This window comes from Nesoenas mayeri (assembly GCF_963082525.1).
Source record: "Nesoenas mayeri genome assembly, chromosome: 30".
In the NCBI taxonomy this organism is placed as follows: Eukaryota; Metazoa; Chordata; class Aves; order Columbiformes; family Columbidae; genus Nesoenas; species Nesoenas mayeri.
Window position 1 is genome coordinate 1,914,673 of NC_137564.1, and position 27,050 is coordinate 1,941,722.

Here is a 27,050-nt window from a genome sequence, read left to right on the forward strand (position 1 = left end):
CGGCGAAGCACCACGCCCCTCACAGCCACGCCCCTTTCGCAGCCACGCCCCTTCGCAGCCGCGCCCCGTTCCCGGCAGCGCACGCGCGAGGCCACGCCCCGCGGTGTGACAGGGGGCGGGGCCGTGCGGGCGGTACCGGGTTGAGCGGGCGGTACCGGGTTGTTGAACCGGGCGGTACCGGGTTGAACGGGCGGTACCGGGTTGTTGAACCGGGCCGGACCGGGCTGGGCGGGGCCGGGCGGGTCGGGGCGCGGATCGGCGCCGTTATGCAGCGGTTCGTGGAGGGGAACCGGGCGGCGCTGCAGGTAGCGGGGCCGGGGGACCGGGGTGCGGGGAAGAGCGGGGGCCGGGGGTGCAGGGGGAGCTGGGTGCCCAGGGAATTGGGGTGCAGGGGGAGATGGATGCAGGGGAAAGAGGGGTACAGGGAATTGGGGTGCAGGGGGAGATGAGCACCCAGGGGACGGGGGTGCAGGGAAGAGCGGGGCACAAGGGGGCGGGGACGCAGGGAGATTGGGGTGCAGGGAAGAGCGGGGCACAAGGGGACGGGGGCGCAGGGGAACTGGGCGCCCCGGGAGTTGTGTGCAGGGGGCTCAGTGCCGGGACACCCCAACGCCAGTTCCAGGGCGGGGGATCCCCAGCACCCGTCCCCCCGGCGTGGGGCCGGTGCCGCAGCGGCTCTCGGTTATTTACAACACGGAATAAACGAGCGAATCTGGGTTACAGCTCGAACGATTGTCACTGAACGAGTGACACGCTCCCTCCAGTGTGACGGGACGGGGACGCGCGATGTGGGGGGGACACGGGTGGTATTTTTTCCTGCCGCTGCAGGCAAGAAGAAAAGGGGTGAATCGTGGTGTTTTGGGGGTGGCCAGCCCCAAACGCGCCTCTGGAAAACCACGTGGATCTGGGGTTACAACAGGAGGGTCCCCGTCCCCACCGCGGCAGAGCTGGGTCGTCCCTTTCTCCTCAGGGCCCCATTTTCACGCACGTGCCCCAAAATGTGATGTTTTTGTGCCAGAAATGGCTCCTGGGCACGTCTTGTCCCAAGGGACGGGTTGTCCAGGGTTGGGAGAGCGGTGCACGTGTGGGTGACAGCTCAGGGTCCCCTGGAGGGGAAGGGACAGGCTCGGGGGCTCTTGGGGACGTGCGAATGTCACCTGCCCTGGCAGGAGAGCATCCGGCACCACCGTGAGGTCCACGTGGTGATGGGCAACGAGGCCTGCGACCTGGACTCCACCGTCTCGGCTCTGGCCCTGGCGTATTTCCTGGCGAAGGTGAGAGAAACTGCCCTGGGGACAAAGGGTGGCTCTGGGGACGTGGCTCAGCGCTGTCGCCCGTCGCAGACGGCCCCGGCGCCCACCGCCGCCTTCGTCCCGGTGCTGAACATCCCCCGCGCCGACTTCGCGCTGCGCACGGAGACGACGTTCCTGCTGCGGGAACAGGGCGTCCCCGCCGCCGCCCTCGTCTTTCGGGACGAGATCGACCTGGGGGGGCTGCACCGCGCCGGGCTGCTGGCCCTGACGCTGGTCGATCACCACGTCCTGCCCGGGTGAGCGGGGGCCGCAGGGACGGCCGGGGCCGCCCAGCCGGGATCTGCCCCGGGGTGGGTGAAATCTTTCCCTTCCACGGGGTGTTTTTGGGGTAGCAGAGGCACAAAAAGGGGTTTCCGGGATGTGCCGCGTGGCACCCCGGGGTCTCACCCTCCCTGTCTCGCCCGCCAGCGCCGACGCCGCCCTGGAAGAGGCCGTGGTGGAGGTGCTGGATCACCGGCCCCTGGAGCGGGACCGGGCGCCCGGCTGCCGGGTGACGGCGGAGCCGGTGGGCTCCTGCGCCACCCTGGTGACCGAGCGCATTGCGCAGGGTCCCCCGGGCGTGCTGGACGGACCCACGGCCGCGCTGCTGCACGGTGAGGACGGGCGGCCCTCGCAACCCCGGCGAGGGGGACGGTGACGACTGACGGTCCCCGCTGTCCCCCGCAGGCACCATCCTCCTGGACTGCGTCAACCTGAGCGCGGCGGCCGGCAAGGTGACGCCCAGGGACGTGGCGTGCGTGTCCCTGCTCGAGGAGAGGTTCCCCGAGCTGCCCGCCCGTGACACCATCTTCGAAGCCCTGCAAGCCGCCAAGTTCGACGTCTCAGGTCTGGGGGGTCTCACTGGGAGCAAACTGGGACAAACCCCCCTCCCTGGGGACAAGGACGCGTCCCCAGGGGCTCACGCTCGGCCCCTCTCGCCTCGCAGGGCTGACGACGGAGCAGATGCTGCGGAAGGACCTCAAGGTCCTGTCCAGCGACGAGCTGCTCCTCGCTGTCAGCGCCATCTACGTGGACCTGGAGGTGCGGCCGGGTGGGGGAAACTGAGGCACGGGTGACACGGGGGGACGGTGGGGTGACGCCAGCGCCCGTCTCCCCTGCAGACGTTCCTGCGCCGGCCCGGCTTGCTGCCGGCGCTGGAGGCGTTCTGCCGGGCCCGGGGCTACGCGGGGCTGGTGGCCATGACCATCTCTTTTAACGAACGGAACGAGCCCACGCGGCAGCTTGCTGTCTACAGCCAGCGGGAGACCCTCCGCAGCGCCGTGAGTGGGGGACGCCCCCGCCCCGGGGGTCCTGGGTGGGGGTCCCTGCCGTGGCGCTTGGATTTCCTCCAAAGTCCCCCGATTTTGGGGGCCTGGGGCAGTTCTGAGCTGCAGCACTTGGGTTTGCCCTGAAATCTCCCAATTTGGGGGGGCTGGAGGGAGGTACTTGGGTTTGCCCTGCAACGCCCTGGCTGTGGGGGTCCCGGGGGTCCAGCCGCTGCGCTCCCGCAGGTGTGCCGGGCGCTGGAGGAGGAGGCGTCGCCGTCCCTGCAGCTGCAGCCCCTGGCGAGCCCCTGGCCCTGCGTGGCCACCTACGCGCAGGGCAACGCGCTGGCGTCGCGCAAGAAGGTGCTGCCGGTCCTGCGGGCGGCCCTGGGGGGGCCGGGGCCCGCGGGGGGGCCGGAGGACGAGGCGGTCCCGCCGCCCACCCCCATGAACAGCCTGGTGGAGGAATGTCCCCTGGCACAGGCCGTGCCGCCCCTGTGTCCCCAGGACGTCCTGGAGAGGGTCAGCCGCATCGCCGCGGGGCAGCCTCCCGGCTCCCCTAAGTGAGGGTTTGGGGTGCACAAAAGGACGGGGGGGCTCCCTGGGCGGGGGGGGCTGCAGCCGCCTTCGTTAGAGCTCAGCTCTAATGGAGATGAGCCTTTGGTGCAATTAGCCCCCCGACGGGCTCCCCAATGGCCTCAAGAGGTTTGGTCCCCCAGGTGGGTTTTTGGGGGGCCAGGACGGCACCCACTTAATGGGGTGCTTAATGAGTTCTTGCTGTTCTCCCTCCCTTTGGGGGCCGTAGGGTCCCTGGGCGGGGGTCCAGACCCACGGCAGCCCAGGGCTGTCGCCCGCGTGCTCCGACGATTAAACTTCCCTCATTTCTTCCACTTTTGGCTCTCAGCTTTCCTTTCACAATGGGCCTGGCGCTGGCTGGTTCCCCCGGGGGTGCTCGGCGCAGCCCCCACCCTGCCTGCAGCATCCATGGGGAGCACCCCTTCTTTTCTGGGGGCCAAAGCGCTCCTCGAGCACCCACGGGAGGATGAAGGACGTGGCTGGGGTGGGATCTCAGCCTCTCCTGGCGAATCTGGCAGGAGCCGCTGGCGGACGCGTCCCGGGCAGCACGAGGGGTTTATTTCAAGGGGGGTGTTTATTTCCCAGGGGAGGGAAAACCAAACCAAGCATCGGCACTTGCTTCCCAACACCGAGCGTGCCGCGGGCTGGCACAGCCCGGCGCCGCGCGGGAGCGCCCGGCGTGGAGCGCGGCAGCAGCCGCTGCCCCGGCCGCGGTGCCCGGCACGTGCGATTCAATATTTAATCCCGGCGCTATTTAAATTATATACACCCGCACCCGAATTCGGGAGCCCACGCCCCTCCTCGGGTCGGGCCCCGTCCTGCCTCGGCCGGTGCCGGTGAAACCCCGGCGCAGATCCCCACCGCGGTCCTGCCTCCGAGGCGGCGGAGGCCACTGAGTTGGCTTTTTGAGCTTAAAAAACAATATATATCCTAAAAAAGAAGAAAGGTGGTGGTTTACCAGGGGTGGAAACGCCGGCTGGAAGCACCGTGGGCTCAGTGGTGGTTTCGGTGCTGAGCTGCTGCTGGTGAGACGCCGAAGCATCACGGTTTAATCCCGGTTTTGCATGGAAGCGTTGGGGTTTAGTCCCAGTTTTGCTCTTCTGCGCCTTTCCGGGCGGGCACCAAAGCAGCCGCAGCAGCGGGACCGGCCTCGCTGGGAGGCCGCAGGGAAGCCGAGGCACCGGGCGCCCACGGGAGATGCCGGCGTGGAAACGAGGGAAAACGGGCAGGATTTGGCACATCTCGGCTGTGCCCGGCGGCTCCGGGCGGGCGGCTGTGTCCTTGCGGCTGAGATCCTGGTCGTGCGCGAGGCGGGGGCTGTTGTCACCGACCCGATGTCCCCGGGACGGGGGGATCTGCCGGGGGACACAGCCAAAAGCCACCGGGAGCCGGGCGAGGGTGGCTCTGCAGAAATTGCCGCGGGGTTAAAGCACTCGAGGTCGGCTTCTCCTCCGGTTGGGGGATCAGGCAGTTCAAGTTTGGGCTGAAAAAGCCAGGAATCTGCAAAGTCCAAGAGAGGCCGGGTGAGGGACCTGCACAAGCAGGGGCTCGTTTGGGTGCGTTAATTAGCGGCGGTGCCGCGGCGGGAGCAGAGATGGCGCTCAGGGCCGTGTACTCACATGCTACAAGACGCGGGAGCTGCTCCACTGTCGCTCCCGGCTGCCCTTGGACCTCATCTCCTGGACGGCACCGCTCTGCGGGGAGGGCGCCGAGATGGGGCGTCACCGCCGTGGGACCCACCGCCCCACTGGGCCATCCCACCGCCCCACTGGGCCATTTCGTCACCCAACTGGGCTGCCCCACCACCCAAGCATAAGATCTGTGTCCCAAACACAAGGCTGCCCTGAGACTTGTCACCCAACAGTGACACTCACCACCCAACAGTGACACCCGCCACCCAGCAGTGACACCCGCCACCCAGCAGTGACACCCGCCACCCAGCAGTGACACCCGCCATCCCGCGCGCGGGCCGCGTACCATGGGCAGGTCTTCTCCCGCGGCCATATCTCCAGAGCCGATGTGCGTCAGGTGCACGAAGTTCATGGGCTCCCCGATCATGGAGCGGTCGATCCGCCTCCTCCTCTTCTTCTGCAAGCGGACCGAGGCCGTCAGACCCCCGAACCCACGGCTCCGGGACCCCAACCCCCGAACCGGCCCTGAACTGATGAGACTCACGGGCTGTGGCTTCTCCACGACGCAGCAGCCCAGCTTGTGCCAGAAGTCGCTCATATTCGCGGTGGTGTCCAGCTTCCCTCCCTGCCGGGGGGCTGCGCCGGTGCAGAGACCCCCGCGCGGGGTCACTCCATGGGGACGGGTGGGGGACCTGGTCGGGGTGGCTGAGCCGGCGGGGATGGACCTAGGGGAGGCAGAGCGGGTTGGAACGGGGAGAGAGATATCCGGAGTCTTGACTCCCCAAATCAACCCCAAATCCACTTCCCACCGACTGAGCAGAGACAGAGACACTCAGGGGACCCCTAGGGACCCCGGGGCATCTCACACCCACCCCGAGGAGCTGTCCCGGCCCCCCGGCGCAGGACGGGACGCTGCGGCAGGATGGGGGACAGAGGCGGCCGCGGCAAATCCCAACTCCCTGAGCCAGGCAGCTATAAATATCCCGGCCTTTCCGAAAGAGGCCGGAGGTTCGGCTCTTCCGCTCCGGCTCAAAGGCAGACGGAGGGGAAAAACAGAATAAACCGGGGACTCTGCCCCAAAACCGCCACGGCCCGGGGGGGCAGGCAAAGCTGAGGGTGTGGAAAGAGGGTTCACCCCCAAATTCGTGCTTCCTCCCATCAAGGCCAGACAAACATTCCGGTGCCTGAGCGCCCGGCGGCTCACACGGAACTCACCGCCCGCGGAGGGTGCGCGCAGCCCGGCGCCGGACGGCGGGTCCCGGGGAACCGGCCAGCGGGTCCCGGGGCGCCAGTCAGCGGGTCCCGGGGCACCAGTCAGCGGGTCCCGGGGCGCCAGTCAGCGGGTCCCGGGGCGCCAGTCAGCGGGTCCCGGGACGCCAGTCAGCGGGTCCCGGGACGCCAGTCAGCGGGTCCCGGGACGCCAGTCAGCGGGTCCCGGGGCGCCAGTCAGCGGGTCCCGGGGCGCCGGGCTTGGCCGCCGCTGGCCGCCCTGGCCACGGGCGCCGGCCGCACCGCGCCGGCAAACAGGAGGAGCCCCTTCCTCGGCCGCACCGGATGGGCGCAGAGGCCGCGGCGGCCGGTCGGCGCTTCCTGCCCGCGGCGGGGCGGAGCGGGGCCCGCGGCTGCCGGCGCCCCCAAGGCGGGGCGCTGACCCCCCGAACGCGGGGTCGGGGGCCGCCTGCCACGCAGCCCCCGGCGAGCGCGGTGCCGAGGGGCGGGTTGTGACACGTCCCGGGGGGCGCAAACCGGGGCTGTGCCCGGCAGACCCGCGGACCGGCACCCCCGGGCCGCACCGGACGGACGGACAGACGGACGGACGGGGCAGGGCGGGGGGGCTTTTCCTTCTCGCCCCGTTTCCTTAGGAAATGAGGCCGCCGGAGCCGGCCCGGCCCCGCGGCGGAAAGGCCCCGCGGAGGGGGCGCCCCGCACATTCGGTACCGGGGGGGCCCGGGGGAGCCCCAGGGCGCGCGCAGCCTCGGACGAGCCACCGGCGAGTCCCCGGGTGACCCCAAGGGCCCGAGCCGCCGGGAGCCCCCTCGGACCCCTCCTCCCCCCGCCACCGCAGCCCCGCCGGGGCTCACGTCCTCCCGCCCGCGGAGGGTGGCGGCCACACCGGCCGCACCGGCCGCTCCCCCGGCGCCGGGCGGCTCTCGGTGGCGGGTCCCACAGGCCGCGGCCGCCCCGGTTCCCTCCCCGGGGGTCTCGGCGCCCCCTCCCCACTCACCGGCCCTGCGGAGCTGAGTCGGCCGCGCAGCCGCAGGGACGGCGGCTCAGGCCCAGCCGAGCCGGCTCGCACAAAATGACTTCCCGGTTGGGAAAGCACCGCGCGGCGGCTCTGCGTCACCGGCGGGGGCGGGGGGCTGCTCGGGACCCCGGCACGGCGGGGCACCGCCCACCGGGACCCCGCGGTCGGGAGGGAGGGCGGTGGGGGGGATGCTGGGTGAGAGCCCCGCGACCCCCGCAGCTGCGGGCCCGGGACCCCCCGGGTGAGGCAGCAGCATGGGGGGAGCAGCCCCTTTGTGTGGCGCGGCCACGGCCGCCGGCGGGGCGCTGGGTGCCGCACGGGGGTCCCAGCGGGGCTGCAGCTCCCGGGGTCACTCTGGGGCTGGGGGGTCCCTGCAGGGCTGGGGGTCCCAGTAAGGCTGAGGATCTCGGGGGTTCTGGTAAGGCTGGGAAGTCCTGGTGGGGCTGGGGGGTCCCGGTAGAATTGGGGGTGCCCGTAGAACTGGGGGTCCCGGTAGGGCGGGGGGTCCCCATGGAGTTGGGAGTTGGGCGTCCCGGCAGGGCTGGGGGTCCCGAGGGCTCCGGGGGGCTGGGGCTCCGGTGGGGCGGGGGGTCCGGGCAGGACTCCTCGCTCCGACCAGGGGGCTGCAAGGGGGGGTCCTCCCGCCGCCCCCTTCCCGTTCCGGTGCCCCCCGCCTTCCCACGGCGCTTTCGGGGGCGCTTCCGCGGGGTCGCGGTCCCGCGGGGCCGGTCCCGGTGCGGCCCCGTTACCTGGCCCGTTGGCGGGTGCGGGTCCCGGTGCGGGTCCCGGGCCGGTCCCAGCTCGCGGCGGGCAGGCGTGGCCCGGCCCGGAGCACCAGCTCCCACCCTGGACACCGCCGGCATTGCAGGGCCCGCCGCGCCGGGGCTCCGCGCGGCCGGGGGGCCCGGAGCGGCTCGGGGGGCCCGGAGCGACTCGGGGGCCCGGAGCGGCTCGGGGGGCCCAGAACGGCTCGGGGGCCCGGAGCGGCTCGGGGGCCCGGAGCGGCTCGGGGGGCCCAGAACGGCTCGGGGGGCCCAGAACGGCTCGGGGGGCCCGGAATGGCTCGGGGGGCCCGGAACGGCTCGGGGGGCCCAGAACGGCTCGGGGGCCCGGAGCGGCTCGGGGGGCCCGGAGCGGCTCGGGGGGCCCGGCGGGGGTGCGGACCCTGGGGATCTTGGTAGGGCTGGGGCATCCCGGAAAGTTGGGGGTTCCGGGGCGTCTCGGTAGGGCTGGGGGATCCCAACAGGGCTGGGGGTCTTTGGGGTCTCGGTAGGGCTGGGGGGTCCTAGAATTGGGGGTCCTGGGGGTCTTGGTGGGGATGGGTGTCCCAGCAGGGCTGGGGGTGCCCATCAAGACTGGGGTCCCCCCCAGGGCCCAGTTTTGCTCCCAGGCCTTATTCCCATTTTCCATGGATGTGGGGGGTCCCCAACGCTGCGGGGACCAAAGCACCAGAAAGGATGGAACCCCCAGCCCCACCACGGCCGCGTCGAGCAGTGTTGCAGCATCACCAGCCCGGGGCCCTTCCGTTTGCACAACGCCTGACACCATCCTGCCACCGCCACTGCGCGCAGTCCTGCCACCAGCACCGCCCGCGGTCCTGCCACCGCCCGCGGTCCTGCCACCAGCACCGCCCGCAGTCCTGCCACCACCACTGCCCGCGGTCCTGCCACCGCCACCGCCTGCGGTGCTGCCACCGCCACCGCCTGCGGTGCTGCCACCGCCACTGCCCGCGGTGCTGCCACCGTCACCGCCCACGGTGCTGCCACCAGCACAATCCCACGGCTCCAGGCACCAGCCAAGCTGGTGTCACCTCTGGGGTGTCACCTCCTACGTCAGCCCCCAAATCCCAGCTGTCCCCAGGGCTCCCACTCCAGCAGTCCCGAACAAGGCGGCACTGTCCCCTCTCAGTCGCGTCCCTGTCCCCGCCTGCCCTGAGCCACCAGGGCTGATAATAGCCCGAGTGTTTGAGGCCTCGATTCAGCTCAAGAGCCCTTTTTTTTGGCTTCTTGCGCTGCCAGAGGACACTGTCCCCCCTACAGCCCCCCCGAAACAAAACCACTGGGTCCAAAGCTGCGGTGAAGAGATTTGGGTCCCCACGGCGCATCGCTGTGTCGCCTGTGGGGTCTGGCCCCAGGTCCCTTCTCTTGGGGAGGGATGTCACGCTTTGGGTTGTCACACACGAGCCACCCCTTTCAGTAGGTGACACCCCAAAGCAGACGGGTCCCATCCAGCCTGAGCTGGGCCCCACATCCTCGGGATCCCCAAAAACACTGGACACCCCGGAGGGATCAGCATCCTCCGCGGGCCCCTGGTCGGCATTTTCTGGGTGGTGGCGGGGCCGAGCTAAGCCCAGCTTGTTTAGGAGCAGGGACATGGGATCCTCTTGGCTCCCGGCAGGGACAAGAGGAGGAGGAGGAGGAGGCAGAAATAGCCCGGCTGCAAGCCCAGCGCTGGCGAAAGCACTTGGCACCAGCAGAAACCAGCTGCGCAGCGGGAACGAGGAGGAAAGGGAGGAAAAAACCCTCCTAAAGCCCCACAGGAACGTTAATCCCGGGCAGAGCCCAGGGAGGGGGGCAGGGGCTGCCCCAGGTGCCCCCTGGTCCCCCCGGCAGTGTCACCGGCTCTGGGCGTCACCCTCCGATTTCCAGCTCCAGACACAAAGCCGAGGTATTTTTCCCACGCAGCATCAGGACCAAACACCTCCAGACTCAGCAACGCCACAAAATCCCAAAAATTCCTTATCTGGGTGTTTTTGCTTGACCCACAAGCACCCTCCTACAGCCCAGGGCACCATTTCCTCACATGCAGGTAAAAATAAACTCTGTCCTCCTCCTTGGAGGCCGAAAACCGTCTGTTATACCCCAAATGCTGAGCCGGAGTGAGCCAGGAATCACTGCAGGCAATTCCCATCAGTGGATTTAACACATGCGTGTCCGGGGTCCAGCGCGCAGGTGCCCCCCCCGCGGGTGGGAGCCGCTGACTCATCTGCCTCTTTCTCCATCATCCCATCCCCATGACGAAGGGGAATTCACGAGTGGCTTCTCGGAGGGGCTGCATTGCAGACCCAGCCGTGCCGGCAGACAAAAGCCACGCTGCGACGCCTCCCGGCACAAAGACACTGTCTGTCCATCCGTCCGTCCATCCTTGACAGGTAAGGGGCGGCGGGATGAGCAGCAAGAGGATGCTTTGGTTTTGGAAGAGGTTTGGGTGCAGGGAGGCATTGGCACCCCCAGATTATTTTTTGGGGGGGCATAAGCAACAACCAGCAGGGATTAAGGGGATAAAGGTGTTCTCACCTCCGCGGACGCGGGGACCACGCTGACCCCAGAGACGGATGCTCTTCCTTGGGGGTGACACGCAACACAGGAGCTTTATTATTTTTTCCCCATAACTGCCTTTTCTGAACATTTGATTTTTTAAATTTCTTGTCACTAAACTCCCTTTTCCCCGCTTTGGAGCTTTAAAATCCATTGTCCATGACATCCATCACCGCTAAACAATGTGCAGAAAGATTCCCCGGGATATACCCCCGGGGAGGCTCCTTCACAGCCCTGTGGGTCGGTTCACTCGGGGGTGACACAGGAGCCTTTCACAGCCTCCGGGCTGCGCCGAGAACCTTAAATTTAGCAGCTGGTCACTGCGCATCGCACGGGGAGCCAGGGAGGGCGTGATTCGAGGTATGTCTGAGTCATCCTTTAGCATTTGGATTCCCAGCGCTGAAGCCCGGGGATCAGGGGGGAAGGAGGGTATTTCTGGGAGAAGCTGGCTTGTCCTCCCCCGCGCCGCTGCCACGCGCCGCGGCACCGACACGGTTCTGCGGGGAAGGGCGAGCCAGCGCGCCGTGACTCAGCTCAGCCCGCGCGTCCCCGCTGCCGTTTCCCGTTTCTGTGGGTCTGGGCGGGGCTGCGGGGGGGCTCTGCGGCACCGGCACCCCCAGCTGCAGACGGACAGACGGACGGAGCGATGGCAACGCCGAGTGATGCTTCTCCCAGCCCCTTCTGGAGCGTTCCGCTGCAGTCCCCCGGGGCGATGCGGTGCCACATGGGTGGGACGGGGGGTGACAGGGGCTGTGGGGACACGCAGGGACCCCCCCCCGCTGTCTGCTCCAGGGGGCTCAGCACAGGGAAAGGGCAAGAGAAGAGCCTTTTGGATGGTTTGGTGGAAAATGGGTTCGTTTGGATGCTGGTCAGAGCAGTGTGGGGGGGGACACTGATGTCACTCCACGGGTGTGGGGTGAATGTGTGGGGATGTGGTTGAGAAGGGGGCGGCCCCCACCCTGGCCCTCCCGCCCTCCCCTTTATGCGGGTAGGGAAACTGAGGCACAGAGGAGCAAATCCCACTGCCCACCCCTCCAAATCACGGCTCCGAGGGGATCACGCCAGCGGCAGCGCTCAGCCCGGCGCTGAGCCCCAGCCCGGAGCCTAGCCTCCCCCACACACCTCTCATTTCTGGGGCCAGCCCCGTGGGATTTGGTCAATACCACATCACCTGTTCCAGCCGCTTTAGGGCAACTCCTGAAGAGCTTTTCTCCTCCTCTTCTCTCCCCTCTTTGCCCTCACAGCCTGGAAAATGCTGGACACCATCAGCAGCCAGTACGACTCCTTCATCTACTGGCGGCTGCCGATCCCGCAGCTGGACGTGGCGGAGCTGGAGGGGCTGGGGCTCGGCGACGGGACCCTCTACAAGCCCAAGGGGCTGGGCAAGCTGGGCGGCGAGCGGGACCGGCCCCGCCGTGACGGCCCGGACGAGGAGGACGGCCTGCTGCCGTTCAACAGCTTCAACTTCTGGAGGGCTCCCATTGCCAGCATCAGCTCCTTAGATTTCGAGCTCATCTGAAGGCCCTTGGCCCCTCTCCCTCTCTGCTGGGCGCGCGAGGGTTCGGTTTTGCTGTGGGTTTGGAGGTTGGGGTATTTTTGGTTGTTTCTGGGCAGTTCTTTTGACGTTGTTAACTAACGCGGCCGTTCACCACGACGCTGCGAAGCTTCGGCCCCTCTCCGCCTTCCCCCTCTTTTCTTCTCATCTTGCAGTAGAGCTGGAAACACAACAGCGCGAGCAGGGGCGCAAATCCGAGGGGAGAGGGCAACAGACAGCCCCCAGATTTCCCGGGAAGGCGCTGGGGTCGCTGCCGCCCCACACGTGTCCCCGCGCTCCGGGACGCACGTTTGTGCTCATTTCTCACCTGTTTTTCTTTCAAATGAACCCATTTGTGCGCAGGGAGCGGCGCGGGACCGGCGGGAATCGTCTCCATTTGCGCTTCCCTGGCCCAGTTTCTCCAAAAGCTGCTTCGCTCCTTTAACGTCCGTGGGGGTAATGACGGTGGAAGAGGCACAAACCTCTGTCTCCAAATACACCTCCTCGAGCCTCGTGGCTGGAGCCCGAGCAGCAGAAACGATGGCCAGGGGGGTGAATACCCACGGAAACCTCCGATCCCGCTCGGTGGGCTCAAGGCTGGGTGTTCACTGCCCAAAGTGCGATTTTCCTCCGTTATTCCCCTCGTTATTCCCCAGCTTCTCCCTGCGCTCTGTCCCAGGTGTGACTCCGGGCTGGGACCGGGGCCGTGGCCACTGTGGGGTCCGGGGGGCAACGGGGCTGAGCTGGAACGTAAAACAGAGAATGGAATGGAAGCATTTCTGGTTACCCACCCGATTAATCACCCCCTTGCGATCCCCAGCGCTCGCCGCCCCGCGCTCCCGCCGGACGCTCCCGCCGCGCTCTCCGCGGGTTCATTTCCGCGCATCGTCTCTACACAAACCAACCCCCCGCCCGCCAAACAACCCCGCATCACTTTTGCTTTTAAACAGTTTTTCCCCCCGATATCGTTTCCTGGGAGGGCGAACGCGGTCGGTTTGTCTTCTTGAATGCGCTTTTTTTGGGTTTGATTTGATGTGGAGTGTCCAAAACTGCCCTAAGAGCTGGGGAACGTGGCTGGGGGGGCTTAAACAGTGCCCAAAATAGGTAAATATTGCAGAAAATCGGCACTGAGTCCCAGCAAGGGAGCGCAGAAACCCCAAACCTGCCGACTCCGAACCGAAACGGTGTTAATTCTCCTACGCAGAGCTGTTTGAAAACCCCCAGGAGAAGTATTTATTATGAGACTTTAAATAAAATGATTTGAAAGCATACGCATTCCTGTGGACACTTCAAAAAAAACCCATGTAAACTAACATCGGGTTGTTTCCGTAATTTGCCATTAAATTGCTTTAAGTCTTTATGTGTTGCTGAGAACTGACTTGAGAACATGTACCTGTGTCTTTGCAAATGACACGGAGGGTTTAAGCGTGGAAAAAAACTAAGCCTAAGGGATTATTATAACTTAAGAGCATTAAGGCTATTATTTAAACTTCAGCTTTTCCAAACCCCACAGGGAAACGTCTCAGACGAACCCTAGAGAAGAAAGAGGCCCCAGGGTTTCATGTTTACCTCACAACGGGCACTGAGTGTGTCAGGGCTGCCTGGGGGGTTAACGCACCACAGGGATGGTGGCCCAGGCACCCTGCGGGAGCCCAAACCGGGACAGGGAGGCACCCGGAGGGGACAGAGGCTCACAGGCTTTACTGACATACACACACACATATATGTATATATTTTCTTTATAGACACAAACATACCGAAGGGCTTCACGAGGCCCAGCGCCCCGTCATCTTAGGGCGGCGCCGCCATTTTGTACTTGGCGCCCAAACGTCTCTGCCGGAACTAACTGCAGGGGCGCATCACCGCCATCCGCGCTAACTGTCCTGCGCGTCTCCCCGCTATCCCTCCGCCAGAGAAAATGCTCCCCTTTTGGGGTTCCCCCATTGCTCGCCGTGCGCCTCCAGGCTCCGGAGCGGGGAGGGGACCGGGAAAAGGGAGGAGAAATCGCCGAAATCCGCGAGCGAAGCGCAAATCCGCCGGCAGAGGCGGACTCTTTGTTGTCTGACACCGATATCCTTCCGCCACTGCCTTCCGCCGTCTCTTCCGGGTCGGCCATTTTGTGCGGCCGCGGTGGGAGGGGCGAGAACAGCCCGATGGGAGGAGGAGAGACGGGGAGGTGCCACGAGGCGGGAACAGCCGCCTCTGGTTTTTTCCCTTCCCATTTTTGTTTGCTGGTTTTTTTTGTTTGTTTTATTTTGCTTTGCTGCTTTTTTTCCTGTTTTTTTTTTGTATTTTTCTCCTTTAAGGTTTTTTTTTGCTTTGCTCTTTGTTGTTTTTTTTTTTTCTTTTCCCTTTCGTGGGTGTTTTTTTGTCCCTTTTCCCCCTGTCTTTACGCCCTGTTTCTGGGTTTTTTTTGGCTGCTGTTTTTGTTACTTCAGTTCTGTTTTGTCTTTTCCCGATTTTCGGGGTCACCGCGTGCTCGTGCCCCTTTTCCCACCCCCCCCGCGCGTTGCCACTCGCGCCGGTTCGGGAGGTTGTTTTGGGGCGCGAACCGGCCTGCAGGGGGCAGCAGGTGCCGCGGGTCGGTCCCGCGCCTGCGCTCCCGTCACGGCCCCCAGCGCAGCCGGGGCTCGAACCCGGGGCTCGAACCCGGGACCGCGGGGAACGGGCCGGTGACTCATCCAGTGATGAGGGTCGCAGGTGCCCGCGAGTAGACAGTGTATGAGTCATCGCGCCCGGGGTCCGCGGTTCGAGTCCCGGCTGCGCTGAGCCCCGCCCTCCCCGTGTAACCGCGGGGTAACCGATAAAGATGCAACAACCAATAAACGCAAAAGAGCGGAGCCACAAAAAAAAATGTAAAATAAAAAACCTCAAAAAAACCCAGCGAAAAGCAAAGAAAAAAACCCCAAAAAGCAGGGAAAAAAACCCCAAAGCAAATAAAAATATTACAAATAAAAAACCCAAAAGCAAACAAACAAACGAACACCACCTAAGAAGAAAAAAATAAAAGGCAAAAAACCAACCAACAACAACAACCCCAAAGCAAAAGCACCTAAAGTGAACAATGACCCAAACCCTTCCCGGCTCCCGCTGCCCCAGCCCCACCGCACCATGGCCCCTTGGTTCCCGCTTTGGCAATCCAGGGTTTAACCCAGGTTTAATCTGGGTTTAATCCAGGATTTAACCCAGGGTTTAACCCAGGGTTTTATGCATGGTTTAATCCAGGTGTAACCCAGGTTTAATCCGGGTTTAATCCAGGGTTTAATCCGGGTTTAGTCCAGGGTTTAACCCAGGTTGTTTCCCCAGCACAAGTTCCTCGTGCTCCGGGGGACGTTTCACCTCCCCTGTCCCTCCCAGCTCCACACCCCACGGGCTGTTTGGGGTGCGGGCTGGGGGCTCGGCAGCCCCGCGGGTCCCCCCGTCCCCGGCGCTGGGGCGGCAGCGGTTGCCAACGCCGCCGGTTATTGCCGGGAAGCGCCGCCGCCTCGGACCGGGCGCGGTCCCGGGTTCCCAACGCCCTTTCCTGTTAGACGGTTCAGGAGGGAGGGACGAGGGTGCTGCGCGTGGTCCTGCAGAGCTGGCAGGGTGGGACCACCCCAGCGCCTGCGTTGCATCACCAGCCGAATCCCACAGCACCCGGGCAGGTACGGGAGCAGCGAACACAAACCAGCGTCACCCCACCAGAGCCCCTCACTCCGCACCCCGCGGTGAACCAGAAACGTTCCTCCCCCATTATCTCACAAAGACCCTGAACAGCAGCCCCGGGGGCTCAGAGCGGCTTTAGGGAGGATTGCCCCCCCGAGGGCCGCGGGGCGGCTGCCCAGGGCAGCGCTGGCGCCGCCGTCCCGGGGGCTGCACAGACGAGGCTCCCAGGACACGCTCAGTGCCGGGGTGGGTTAACGTGACTTGATCTTGGCTTTTCCAACCAAAACAACGCTGTGGTTCTGAATTCCACACAAAGCCCTGCGCTCAGGGCTTTCACCCCGCAGCATCCCCACTCATCTGGGAATGCCTGGTGGCGTTTCCTTGTTTTGCCATAACAAGTTTGGTGTGTCCCTCCCTTGTTAACAGTCACAGCAGCCGGTTCCAGGCAATAAATTGCTGCCTGGGTGTGCTGTGCAGCCTTGCACAATTCCGGGGTTATCACCCCAAAATAAATTTGAGGGTGTCACAAATTGTAGCTCAGGGACAGTATAAAAAGCAGACCTTGCCTCCAACACACAGCAGCGCTCCCGTGTGTCTCCCGCAGCCGCCAGCCCCAGCACCGCCGGTACGTACACCCTGCCAGCCCCAGCACCGCCGGTACGTACACCCTGCCAGCCCCGCACCGCTGGTACGTACACCCTGCCAGGTGGTGGCTTCGGTTGGCATGGGAGGTGAAACGCCACCGGCTCCGGTCGCCCCGTGCGGGCGGCTAGAGCCAGCGGGACCCTCCTCATCCTCCCATAGGGTTTAACGTGTTTCTGCCCGTCTCTTTCCAGCAAGATGAAAACCGACCTGGAGCTCGCCTTGGAGTGCATCGTCAACGTCTACCACCAGTACGCCGTGAAGTGCCCCCCCATAGACGACTACCTGAACAAGACCGAGTTCTCGCAGCTGCTGAAGGAGAACGCCGAGCCCTTCCTGCACAGGACCGCGGCGGTGAGAGCCGAGCCCGCTCCGCTCTGCTGGCCGGGTCGGAGCTCGCGGGACCCGCGGCCACTTGGGGCCTGGGGGCGGCTGGGAGGTCCCAGAGTGGGGAAAGGGTGTTTTCGGGTTCTCCTGGAGCCACGCGATCCCGGGTGGGTTTGTCCCGTGCTGTGGGCCGGGGGGTGGCCCCGGGCCCGCTGTGCTCCGCGCTGACTGTTGTCGCTCTGTCCCGCCGCAGCCCGGCCTGTCCGTGGATAAGTACATAAACCAGCTCTTCTCCAGAGCGGACAAGAACCGCGACGGTCGCCTGAGGTTCACCGAGTTCCTGACCACCCTGAGCGGCGTGGTCATCGATGCCCACGAGAGGTCCCACGAGTGTCACAAGAGGAGTAAACAGCAACCAGAGACTGGTCAAGGCCATGACCACGGCCACGACCATGACCATGGCCACAGCCACGACCACGGCCATGACCACGGCCACGGTCCCAACCGTGACCAGGACCAGGACCATGGCTGCGGCCACAGCCCCCGCAAGTGAAGCGATTGCCAGGGTGTTTGCACCCGCGGGACTGTGCTCTCCCAGCAGCATCGTCTCTTCCACTTGTCCCCAAGCACAGCCAAACTGTAACCAAAGCTTTGTCATCAGCTTTCTGTCTGTGGCATTGAAATAAAACCTCTTCAAGCACCAAATGCATCCACGTTGTGCCCCGTTGTCTGCAGGAGGGTGCAATAGGCACCCGCTGGCTATGGGGGTTAAACGCAGTGAACCAGAGCACGGGAAGGGGAGGGGGCCCGGGGGGACCCTGCGGGACAGAGCAGGACGGCAGCTCCGCCGCGTCCAGCCGAGCAGCACGGGCTGCGCATCCCGAAACACCCGAAACCCTGTCACCATCCCCGCTGCCTCCCCGTCCAGCGCCGGGTCCCAGCACAGACACGCGGACCCGCTGCGGGGCGGAGGAGCCCCGGGAGCGACCGAGGCTGGAGCAGCTCTGCGGGGACAGGTGAGAGCTGGGGGTTCAGATGGAGAAGAGAAGCTCCAGGACACCTTAGTGCGGCCTTTCTGGACCTAAAAGGGGCTGATAAGAACGACAGTGACAGATTTTTAGCAGGGCCTGTTGCTATAGGACAAGGGGTGATGGTTTTAAACTAAAGGAGCAGAGATTCAGGCTGGATATAATGAAATTGTTGTCCCTGAGTGTGGTGAGAGCCTGGCCCAGGTACCAGAGAGGGGGTGGATGAACCATCCCGGAGACACTCCAGGCCAGGCTGGACGGGGTCTGAGCACCCTGAGCTGGTGACGATGTCCCTGTCATGGCAGGAGGGGCTGGAGGGCTGGGGAGGGCCCTTCAACCCAAACCGTTCTGTGAACCGTGGGTTCTGGGCAGAGGCAGCGATGACCGCGTCCTCAGCCCCGGTTCTCCCGGCCCCTTCTCGCAGCAGCTCCAGGACGTGCCGCGGGCAGAGCACAGGGGGCTGCCGGGACCCCGCTGCGCTGCCGGGGGTGCGGTGCCGGGGGTGCGGTGCCGGGGGTGCGGGGTGCCGGGGGTGCGGTGCCGGGGGTGTGGTGCCGGGGGTGCGGGGTGCCGGGGGTGCGGTGCCGGGGGTGCGGTGCCGGGGGTGCGGGGTGCCGGGGGTGCAGTGCCAGGGGTGCGGCGTCCCGGGGTGCACACAATCATTTTGCAACCCACAAAGCAACCAGCACTAACCTGGCAAGCCCCAGCACACCAGCGGGGCGCAGGACGAGCTGAGGGGCTCCCCGGCGCTGACGCCAGCCCCGCACAGCGAGCGCGGATGTTCTGTTTAGCGCAAGGCAGCAGCCCCCGTCACAGCACGTGTCCGAGGCACTCGGGGTTCCCGAGCGGAACAGGACTCCTATTGTCTGCCAGTGACTGTGCTGGGTGGGAAACCCTCAGGCTCAGGAGGCTCCATCATCTCCAACACCAACGAAACCAGGAGGGAAACCGAGCCATGGAGGAAGCGCAGGCTCCGGCGCGGTCGCCCGCACTCAGTGACACACGCGGTCGCTCTTTGGCTCCACAGTTTCCCATGGGCACCACCCTTGTCCCCCAGGGTGGACGCTGTTCACTCCCTGGCCACGCAGGTGCCACTTGGGCAGCACGAGCGGCTCCCCGCAGCTCCGGCCCCGCTGCGGAGCGGTGCGGTCAGATCGTGGGCGGTTCCTGATGAGCAGAGCAGACAAACAAAATAATTGCTACAGGGAGAGCAAAACTCACGCAACAGTTCCCGACATTGCCCGCAGCGCACACGGGAAGCATCCTCCAGCAGGGGCGGTTACCGCTGTGTTCTCGTGTTCCTGCCCTCTTCCCGAAATCTGTCATCTTCATTGTACATCTTCTTATAGTCCATTCTTCCAATACCTGTCCTGCTAACGCAAGGTGGGTGGCACGGTGGTGACTGTTGCAAAACACATGCCAGTTAATGGTCCAGACGTTTAAGACCCTGACATCATTTTTCCTTCTTGTTTTATGTCCAGTTTCCTCCACAAAGTCTATGGAGCCAGAGGAAAGGTCTGGAACAAGGGATGTGAATATAGAAAGTAATGGAAAATAGCCTAGAAAACAATTAATTGAAAGGCAGATGTGGCCTCCACCTCTGCCTGTGTTCAACCGGCCACTGTTGTAGAGAACGGGACCACGTGGCAGGTTTGACCAAGGTGGATTCGCCCTTCACGCTCACACGGGGTGCGATGGCGCGGCCGGCGCTCACACGGGGTGCGATGGCACAGCCGGCGCTCACGTCGGGGGACAGCGGCGCGGCCAGCACTCACATGGGGTGCGATGGCACGGCTGGTGCTCACACGGGGTGCGATGGCGCAGCCGGCGCTCACACGGGGTGCGATGGCACGGCCGGCGCTCACACGGGGTGCGATGGCGCGGCCGGCGCTCACGTCGGGGGCCGCGGCGCGGCCGGCGCCGTCCCACGTGTCACCCGGCACATGAGCAGCTCGGCCCCGTCAGGGGGGAGGGGCAGCGTCTCCAGAGCCTGGTGGGCGCATCCAGGAACCGTGTGGAGAAACACAGGCAGGGAGGGGTGCAGAGCGTCACTCGCAATTTCCAGGTGCGGGAAGGGCCAGCGCAGCTGCTGCTGGCAGGTGTGTCACCGCCTCTGATGAAAGAGACTCCAGACTTCTATAAAAGGGCTTTCCAGGCTTTTGTGTCAGCACAGCAGATCCATCCTCTGCAAACCCTCTCAGACACAAGGGTAAGTAACCCTGCAGCGGTTCTCGCAGGAAATAAGACGCAGCAGAAGCGACATCGCTATCAGTGCGATGCCCGTTTCATCGATGCTTTCTATGTGGGGCCGCGTAGGAGGCTGGTTTTGGCTACACCAAAACAAGCATGAATTAGTGGCATTTCTGTGCCATCTTTAGCGGAGGTGCAGTTGTTTCTGCTGGCAAGGAGAGCGCCCTTCGGGGTGTCCCTGCGCGGCATCCAGCGGGAAGCGGGGTCCCTGTGCTCAGCGGCTGCGGGGAAAGGGTCTGGAGCCCAGAGAGATTCATAGAGAGAGGAAGACGAGGGCGAGGCAGAAGCTGCAACAAACCCCGTCCCTCCCTGCCTTGCACTCATCCTGCTGCCAGCAGCACGGTGCAGGTACCCGGCTGCAGCTGACAGGTCTGTCTAACCTGCCCACAAATGCCTCCAGGTCATTAAGAACAAGCTGCTGATTAGGTGAAGCTAAAATTAGAGGGTGATGCTGTAAAGCAGCAGTGTCCCTAAAAATACTCCTTACCCGCCCAACGCTGGGAGCCGCGGCGCTCTCGGGGTTCGCTGGGTGCTGTTCGCGGGACGCGGGTGCGGTGCAGGTCTGGCGGGAGGCGCAGCACAACCTCCTCGGCGCGGCGCGACCGGAGCATGGCAAGGAGCCGCTTGATTTCTGATGCTCTTCGTGGCCTCCAGGTTTCTCCACAGTCTCTGCAGGTCCACCCAGAGCTCGGCCATGTCCGCAGCCGCCCTGCCCAAGGCCGGGCAGTGCCCCGGCAACCTCGAGTTCCCGGGGAACTGCTCCCTGGAGGCGGCGCTGGGCGCCATCGTGGACGTCTACCACCGCTACAGCGCCCGCAGCGGGAACCTCGACCTCCTCAGCTTTGGCGACTTCAACGTGCTGCTGCACGAGCAGGCCCAGCACTTCCTGCAGAACTGCGTGAGTGCCGCCCCGGGCCGCGCTGCCCCCGTGGGACGGGACGGGGATGGGGAACCCCCCGGGGGAGCGGGAGGAGCCGTCGCGGTAAGAGCCCGTCCACCCGGGGCTTTAACCAGGGGATGACTGCCCGGTAGAAGAGTCACGGTGATCCTGCGCCTTCCGAACTCCCCCCAGGGCGTGCAGGGGTAAAGCCGGCTCGGTTGCACCGGTGGGTGCGCGGCCCGGGGAGGGGGCGCTCTAACGCATCTCGGGTCCCCCCACTGCAGGGCAGGGACCGTGCAAACTACCTGAGGGATCTCTTCAAAGAGACGGACCTGAACAAGGACAGGCAGCTGACCTTCGAGGAGTTCGCCATCGTGCTGGCCAAGCTGACGGACGACGCCCACCGGCTCAGCCACGGGCACGACCCCTGCGGGCCGGACCGCGACTGAGCCCCCCGGGAAGCTCAGACCGGAACTCGCTCCGGCCGCTCCGTCTGCTCAGGTCGCTCGTGCTCATAAGACAATAAACACCTGGAGCTCAGAGTCCTTGTCTCAACACTTGCGTCGCATCCGTCTCTCGCAGAAGGGGGGGCAGGCACCGGCCGCAACAAATGCGCCGTCCTGCCAGAGCCGAGGGACAGCGGCTTGGCCAAATGGGGCACCCCGAAATCCACGAGGAACCTCACAATCACGGGGAGCTGGGTGGCAAGAGCTGTTCTGCTCAGTGTCTGGTCTAAGCCAGGAGGGCTGGGCTGACGGTAGGAGGGCATCAGTGCCCACAAGACCATTGCGAGACGCTTCCTGAGCTCTGCTGGATTTTAGCCATTATTAGAGGTTTTTCCTGCAGGCAGAGGGATTTTTCTGCCCGAACAGGAAGCGCACAGCCCGTCTTGGGGAGGCGCCTCCTCTTCGGCCTGTCTTCATCCTTTTTCCCATCGGCCACCTCAAGTGCATCCTCTGGATGCAGAATTACCTGTGAGCAGTGAAAACGCACTAACACCCCTGACCACAGCGGCGCACAGCGCAGCCCTTACCGAGGAACAAACCGGGGGCTCTTACGGGGGGAAAACACACAGAGAACTCACTATCTGCATATACAGCTTCCAGTGTGGGAAATTCTGAGATTTAAAGTTTTCTCCCTAAACCACAACGAAAACTCCGAATTCAGAGGTTTCCTGCGCAGCCCAATGGCCCAGAGCGCTCCCGCCCACCCACCCAACATCAAACCGTTTCCATCTTGAAGTTTTCCACCAGTAGAACACTCACCGAAGCCCTGATGGGCTCCAGCGGGGTACAAGGGGGTACAAGGGGGTACAGGGGTCTTGTCCCTGCTGAGCCACCTGGGAGATGCCCCGTGGCACCAACAAACCAGCGTCTGGGTGACGCTACGCTGTGATCCAGCCCTTTTCCTCACTGAAGGCGCGGGCACTGCCGCCCCGGAGCCAGGCCAACGGCTGGACTCCAAGATCCAGGGTCTCTTCAATCACAGCGATGCTGTGCGCCCCGTGGCAGACCCCGCCGTGCCCTCTTCCCGCCTCAGCCGCTCCCTTGCCCGTAAACGTGTGTTTTGAAAGAGTTTTGCAACCCTGCCAGGCGCGGGGCGTCCCGCCCGCGCTCGGGCCCTCGGGGCACGACCAGCCAAAGCCAACCAGATCTTCCCCTTGCCACGGCTACCGGGTTGCTGCCCGCTCCTTCCTTGCTCAACCCCGGTGACAGGATTGTCACTTGCTGCAGCTACCTTGGTGAGGCTTGGCAGGAGACACCCCCTGCAGACCCTGCAGGCAGAAAGCCGTGCTAGCACATGTTGCAGCCTTTCAGTACTCAAACAAGGTCTATAAGAAAGACAGGGACAGACTTTTGAGCAGGTCGTGTTGCGACAGGACATGGCATGATGGGTTTAAACTAAAGGAGGGGATATTCAGGCCGGACATGAGGAAGGAATTGTTGCCCTGGGGGTGGTGAGAGCCTGGCCCAGGTACCAGAGAGGTGGTGGATGAACCATCCCTGAGACACCCCAGGCCAGGCTGGACAGGGTCTGAGCACCCTGAGCTGGTGACAATGTCCCTGCTCATGGCAGGGGGGGCTGGGGAGGGCCCTCCAACCCAAATCAGCTGTGACTGTATGTTCATGTGACCTCAGTGGCCCCCAGGCCACCTTAGGGACCGCACTGGCATTTAGAGACCACACACCTGGGGTCTCATCTGCCTGGTGGGCACGTCTGAGAGCCTTGGAAATTCCTGGCCCACTCCACACCCTGTGACCCCTCCTTGCTCTTCCCCACCTCTGAGATGATAAAATGACCAAAAGTATGGTTTCCTGAAATTGCTACAAAATTCTGCAACTGAGCGGATGGTCTCTGCCACTGTTGTGAAATGACCTGGCCCTTCTTCAGCTGTTTCGTGCATCAGGGCACTCCAGTTGTGAAACGCAGTGCACTCCGGTGAGTGAGGGATGGGGCCCGGGTGTGGGCCAGGTGGCCACTGTGCGTGGGCCAGGTGGCCACCGTGTCCCCAGCAGCTCCCTGCACGGTGCCGCCCGTCAGAGCACCCGCAGCTCCCGGGGCTCGCCCGTGCCTGACCCTCCCTTGGCCTCCGCATTGTGTCTGAGATTAACATCGGATTTGGCAGCTCAAACCCCTGAACAACTCAGCTGAGTCAGCAGGAAGAACGTTTTAATGAAGAAGCACTGGAAAATCTTGTTTTGCTCCTGATCTCGGCTGCTCTGAGCCGAAGCGCCTGCGCTTGTTCTGAGACACGCAGAAAGAACAATTAAAAAAAAGCCGCAAAGTGAGGACAGAGTCCTAAAAAAGCACAAATGCACTTTTCAGCCACGCCTCAGGCAGGGAGGCACCACCCTTGGCACGGGCTGTCGCTAACCTGAGGAGTCGAGCCAAGTTCCCGGAGCCCCGACAGGCAGAGAACCCCCCGTGCCCCTGTCCCCTCATCAGGAGCTGGTGCTGCAGGCAGGGGACGGTCCCCAGCGCTGTGGCACCGCCCTGAGCACCGGCTCGGTCCCCATATCACACAGGCAGCCCTGTCCACGCTCTCAGTGTAAAACAGGGGGACAGGGGGACACTCCTGCGTGCACAGGGCCGCGCGGTGCTCGCGTCCAGCAGCCCTGCGGGGATGGGGAGGCTGTGGGCCCAGGCAGGGCTGGCTCACTGGGGAAGTGTAGACACAATGCTGTGGGTCCCCTCTGCCCCGTGGCACAAAAAGACACCCCTATAGAGGGGAATAGAGCAGGTGAAACTGAAGAAACTGAGAGGAACAGCTTCTCTTGAGAACCAACAGAGAACTGCACCCCGATAGCCAGGTGGAGGGGACGCGGCTGCAAGGCCACGTCCCGGCCGCCTCCCTGCCACCCAACCAGCGTCTGTGACACACCAACCTTGCGGGAAGAGCCACAGAAATCCCTTTTAAGGAACTACCCTGAAACTTTAAGCAATGCACAAACATGTCACAAAAATGCACTGGAATGGGACAGAACAGGGACATTTCACAACAGGCGGAGTGACGCGGGCGGGCGGACGGGCTATAAGAGATGCCGCGCTTGGACCAGCCCCATTCCAGCCTGAGTGGATCCCGCTGCCTCGCCACGATGAGCAAGGCAAGTGACACCGGCATTCACCGTCTCTGTTCTTTCTCCAGGTGCTGGTTGGGCCATTGCAGACACAGAGGACCCTTGGGGGGCCTCTCCTCTCTCTCCTCTGTGAGCTGCCGTCAGAGAACGAGCGATCACAACCTCCACGGAGCGTGTTCTCCTACCCCGCACAGCCCGAGCAAAGGGGCTCCCGGACTCGGGTCTCATCCTCAGCGCCTGCACCTCTGCCGCGGCTTCCGCGGTGCCAAGAGCTGTTTTGGGAGCCTTGCTCCCGCAGAGCCGGGCTTGCGAAGGCACATCCTTCAGGGGAGAAATATCACCTTTTGGGTATTACCCATAGCTGTGCAGCCCAGAGCAGAAGCCGGCGAAGGCTGCAGCCCTCCTCAGAGCCCTCTGGGTTGTAGATAACAGCAAACTCAGCACAAACAGGTCAAATTCATCCTCTAAACAAGTGTAACTGAAAAAAGCCAGGCTGCACCGCGATGTGGTGTGAAACACGCGGCTGTACCAGAGCTCTGCTGGTTTACATCAGACTTCCCCATCTACTGTGGTTCCTGGGGTTATTCAGTGTAACAATTTCTCTTCCAGAGCTCCCAGACCCAGGAACCGCTCTCCGAGCTGGAGAAGTCCATGGACGTTGTCATCGACGTCTTCCACCAGTACTCGAGGCGGGAGGGCGACAGAGACACCCTGACCAAGAAGGAGCTGAAGCTCCTGATCGAGAAGCAGCTCGCGAACTACCTGAAGGTGAGCGGAGATTCTCGTGACCCGCGTGGGGAGGGGGCCGGGCTGGACCCCATGGCCCAGATACCCCAGGGACCGGACTCAGCCCCTCCCCGCTCTTCTTTCCTGCCCCAACACCACCCGCCCAGTCCCTCCCTGTCCCGCCGCCCCTTTTCAAACATATTCCATAACGACAGATGAAGGACACCCCCTCGCTTCTAGGTGAACCTGCAGCTAGAGATTTACCCTCATGCCCTTCTCTGCAAAAAGCAGGATCATATTGCCCAGGAGCTCCTTTGCCATCAAAGAGCAACAATGTCAGAAATACCAGCTGAAAAGCCCATTTTTTATAACTGGCTTTACCAAAGCAGAAGGTGAAGTGTTTTACACCCAGCACTGTTGCCTTCGCTGGTCTCCACGTTGCACCGTGTCCCCGTTGATGCCAGCCTGCTGTTCCCCAAATGCTTTATCACCGCAGGTGAATCTTTTCTCTACCCAAAGCAATGGGTGATGGCGGCACAAGGACGGAGCCACGTACAGTTCCCAGGGTCCTGTCACCTGCGAAGGTCCCAGCCAGGCTGGGGGAGGCTTGAGCTGCGGGTGACAGGACTTGCCCTCACCCTGTCCCTTCCTTTGCAGCATGTGAAGAGCAAGGCCACCATTGACGAAATCATGAAGGACCTTGATATCAACAGGGATGCGCAGATCAGCTTCTGCGAGATGATGCTGCTGATCACCCGCGTGACCATCGCCACCCACGAACACCTCCACGAGGTCGAGGGCCAGCAGCAGCAGCAGCAGCAGCAGGTCAAACAGCAGCACCAGCACTGAGCCGGCTGCGGTCCCGCCGGAGCCCCAGGCAGCATCTGCAGCCCCCGCCTCTCCCCTCCCGCTCCTCCTGCCCACCTCCCGCCTTCCTTCAGCTGTGATGGTTTTGCTGCCAAATAAAGTTTCCCCGAGGCTGTCAAAGCTCTTCTGTGTGCCCGAGTGGGTTTTTCCGGAGGTAACAGCCCTGCTCCTTCTCCTTTAAACCAGCCCAGGCCAGTCCGGTGTGAGACCGGCTGTGGGCTCTGGGGGCGCTGGGTGCCTGGGGAGGGCAGGGGGTGCAATTCAGCAGGTGATGCTTACGTGACAACGTGCTCCATGAGTCAGGGAATGTGGTGCGATTGGACAGATCTTCGCAGTGCCAACTACCAAAAGAAGCGCCCGTTTTTGCCTGGAAACGCCCTGCATGCCTCCGGGACTGAGGGGCAGCGGTGGGCGGGAGCAGGACGGCAGGATGGGGACAGCGAGCACCCTTCTCAGGGCACACTTGCTCTGCAGGGCCGTGGCACAGGCTGGAGGTGCATGCATTTAGTTTCAGCATTACAGCCAGTGGCGAGGTCTGTTCACCATGTTCCATGTGGCCAAGAACCGAGAGGAACCCAGATGCACAATCAGAGCATCCTGAATTTGCACCATTATTAACATCAGCTCTTCAGAGCAGCAGCCTCCCCCGTGCAGCCTTGCAGCCTCGCTACTGGTTTGCAAATGCCTCGTACAGGGGGAAAAAGGAACAGTCGTGATTTCCTAAGGGTGGGTCAAAGGCTGAAATCGCCCTGCTCCGTGCAGGACCCTGCCACGAGCTTCCCCAAAGAGCGGCGCTGAGGCAAGACCCCGGAACACGAGGCTGCCGCAAGTTTGCCTCACCGCTCCTGGCCAGGTTGCCTCAGCTTCCTCTGGGGGCAGTTTTGACATCTCGAGGGTCAAACATCTGCTCACGAGGTACAAACCGGCTGCACCCAGAGACCTCTCAGACCTGCCTCAGCCTGTGCAGGGTGACAGATCCTCTTGGAACCAGGTCTGACACCCAGCACGGGCCACGCGCCCCATCCTGCAGCACCTCAGGGTCTCTGAAGCAGGTGACGGCCCCGGTAGAGCTGGCTCATTGCCAGCACCCGCCAGGGCAGCAGCTCCTCACACCCCAGACCCGAGCTGTCCCAGCGCTGGCCCATAAGGACATGCCCACATTTTGGGACAAGCCTGTTTGCAGCAGCTCAGGACCCTCCCAGGGGTGATCAACCCTTCTCCTCCGTGCAGCACAGGAATTCCCCTGT

At 63.7% G+C, this 27,050-nt stretch overlaps 5 protein-coding genes across 9 annotated transcripts; 4 read left to right on the plus strand and 1 right to left on the minus strand.

Annotated features, from left to right (window-relative positions):
- The first annotated feature begins 190 nt into the window (after nt 1–190).
- On the plus strand, nt 191–3,447 carry PRUNE1 (prune exopolyphosphatase 1). 2 transcript variants are annotated; one of them, XM_080360914.1, is made up of 8 exons: nt 191–305; nt 1,170–1,274; nt 1,344–1,549; nt 1,722–1,906; nt 1,980–2,138; nt 2,239–2,333; nt 2,414–2,572; nt 2,804–3,447. In XM_080360914.1, exons 1-8 carry the CDS (start codon nt 267–269, stop codon nt 3,122–3,124), a joined length of 1,269 nt encoding a protein of 422 aa, XP_080217040.1. In that variant the 5' UTR covers nt 191–266; the 3' UTR covers nt 3,125–3,447. The 2 variants fall into 2 exon arrangements, with proteins under 2 accessions (XP_080217040.1, XP_080217039.1); XM_080360913.1 differs by having other exon boundaries at nt 1,170–1,549.
- A 241-nt stretch (nt 3,448–3,688) lies between these two features.
- On the minus strand, nt 3,689–7,830 carry CDC42SE1 (CDC42 small effector 1). Of its 4 annotated transcripts, XM_080360944.1 has the most exons (5): nt 7,759–7,830; nt 5,309–5,489; nt 5,111–5,221; nt 4,753–4,827; nt 4,493–4,633 (listed from the first exon to the last, which is right to left on the minus strand). In XM_080360944.1, the coding sequence occupies exons 2-4, from the start codon at nt 5,360–5,362 to the stop codon at nt 4,756–4,758; spliced, it is 237 nt and encodes a 78-aa protein (XP_080217070.1). In that variant the 5' UTR covers nt 5,363–5,489; nt 7,759–7,830; the 3' UTR covers nt 4,493–4,633; nt 4,753–4,755. The 4 variants fall into 4 exon arrangements, with proteins under 4 accessions (XP_080217067.1, XP_080217068.1, XP_080217069.1 ...); XM_080360941.1 differs by lacking the exon at nt 4,753–4,827 and having other exon boundaries at nt 3,689–4,633; XM_080360942.1 differs by lacking the exons at nt 4,753–4,827; nt 7,759–7,830 and adding an exon at nt 6,989–7,084 and having other exon boundaries at nt 3,689–4,633.
- Nucleotides 7,831–11,519: 3,689 nt separating this feature from the next.
- Nucleotides 11,520–12,247, plus strand: MLLT11 (MLLT11 transcription factor 7 cofactor). Its single transcript, XM_080360960.1, has one exon. The coding sequence runs from the start codon at nt 11,579–11,581 to the stop codon at nt 11,843–11,845; it is 267 nt and encodes an 88-aa protein (XP_080217086.1). The 5' UTR covers nt 11,520–11,578; the 3' UTR covers nt 11,846–12,247.
- A 4,098-nt stretch (nt 12,248–16,345) lies between these two features.
- Nucleotides 16,346–17,027, plus strand: LOC308050914 (protein S100-A12-like; the record flags this gene model as incomplete). Its single annotated transcript, XM_080361130.1, has 2 exons — nt 16,346–16,501; nt 16,728–17,027. The coding sequence occupies 2 exons, from the start codon at nt 16,346–16,348 to the stop codon at nt 17,025–17,027; spliced, it is 456 nt and encodes a 151-aa protein (XP_080217256.1).
- Nucleotides 17,028–24,205: 7,178 nt separating this feature from the next.
- Nucleotides 24,206–25,919, plus strand: LOC308050781 (protein MRP-126-like). The gene is made up of 3 exons (XM_080360939.1): nt 24,206–24,237; nt 24,820–24,978; nt 25,594–25,919. Exons 1-3 carry the CDS (start codon nt 24,229–24,231, stop codon nt 25,783–25,785), a joined length of 360 nt encoding a protein of 119 aa, XP_080217065.1. The 5' UTR covers nt 24,206–24,228; the 3' UTR covers nt 25,786–25,919.
- The last annotated feature ends 1,131 nt before the right edge of the window (nt 25,920–27,050 follow it).

What these genes read in the sequence shown, in the direction of transcription:
- PRUNE1 (XM_080360913.1), top strand. Translation starts at nt 267, where the DNA reads ATGCAGCGGTTCGTGGAGGGGAACCGGGCGGCGCTGCAG. An exon ending in GGAACCGGGCGGCGCTGCAG is followed by an intron (nt 306 to 1,169) that starts GTAGCGGGGCCG and finishes CTGCCCTGGCAG; the next exon opens with GAGAGCATCCGGCACCACCG. An exon ending in GGGAGACCCTCCGCAGCGCC is followed by an intron (nt 2,573 to 2,803) that starts GTGAGTGGGGGA and finishes GCGCTCCCGCAG; the next exon opens with GTGTGCCGGGCGCTGGAGGA.
- CDC42SE1 (XM_080360941.1), bottom strand. Translation starts at nt 5,362, where the DNA reads ATGAGCGACTTCTGGCACAAGCTGGGCTGCTGCGTCGTGGAGAAGCCA. An exon ending in TCGTGGAGAAGCCACAGCCC is followed by an intron (nt 5,222 to 5,308) that starts GTGAGTCTCATC and finishes GTCCGCTTGCAG; the next exon opens with AAGAAGAGGAGGAGGCGGAT. An exon ending in CGGGAGAAGACCTGCCCATG is followed by an intron (nt 4,634 to 5,110) that starts GTACGCGGCCCG and finishes TGGACTTTGCAG; the next exon opens with ATTCCTGGCTTTTTCAGCCC.
- MLLT11 (XM_080360960.1), top strand. Translation starts at nt 11,579, where the DNA reads ATGCTGGACACCATCAGCAGCCAGTACGACTCCTTCATCTACTGGCGG.
- LOC308050781 (XM_080360939.1), top strand. An exon ending in AGCTCGCGAACTACCTGAAG is followed by an intron (nt 24,979 to 25,593) that starts GTGAGCGGAGAT and finishes CTTCCTTTGCAG; the next exon opens with CATGTGAAGAGCAAGGCCAC.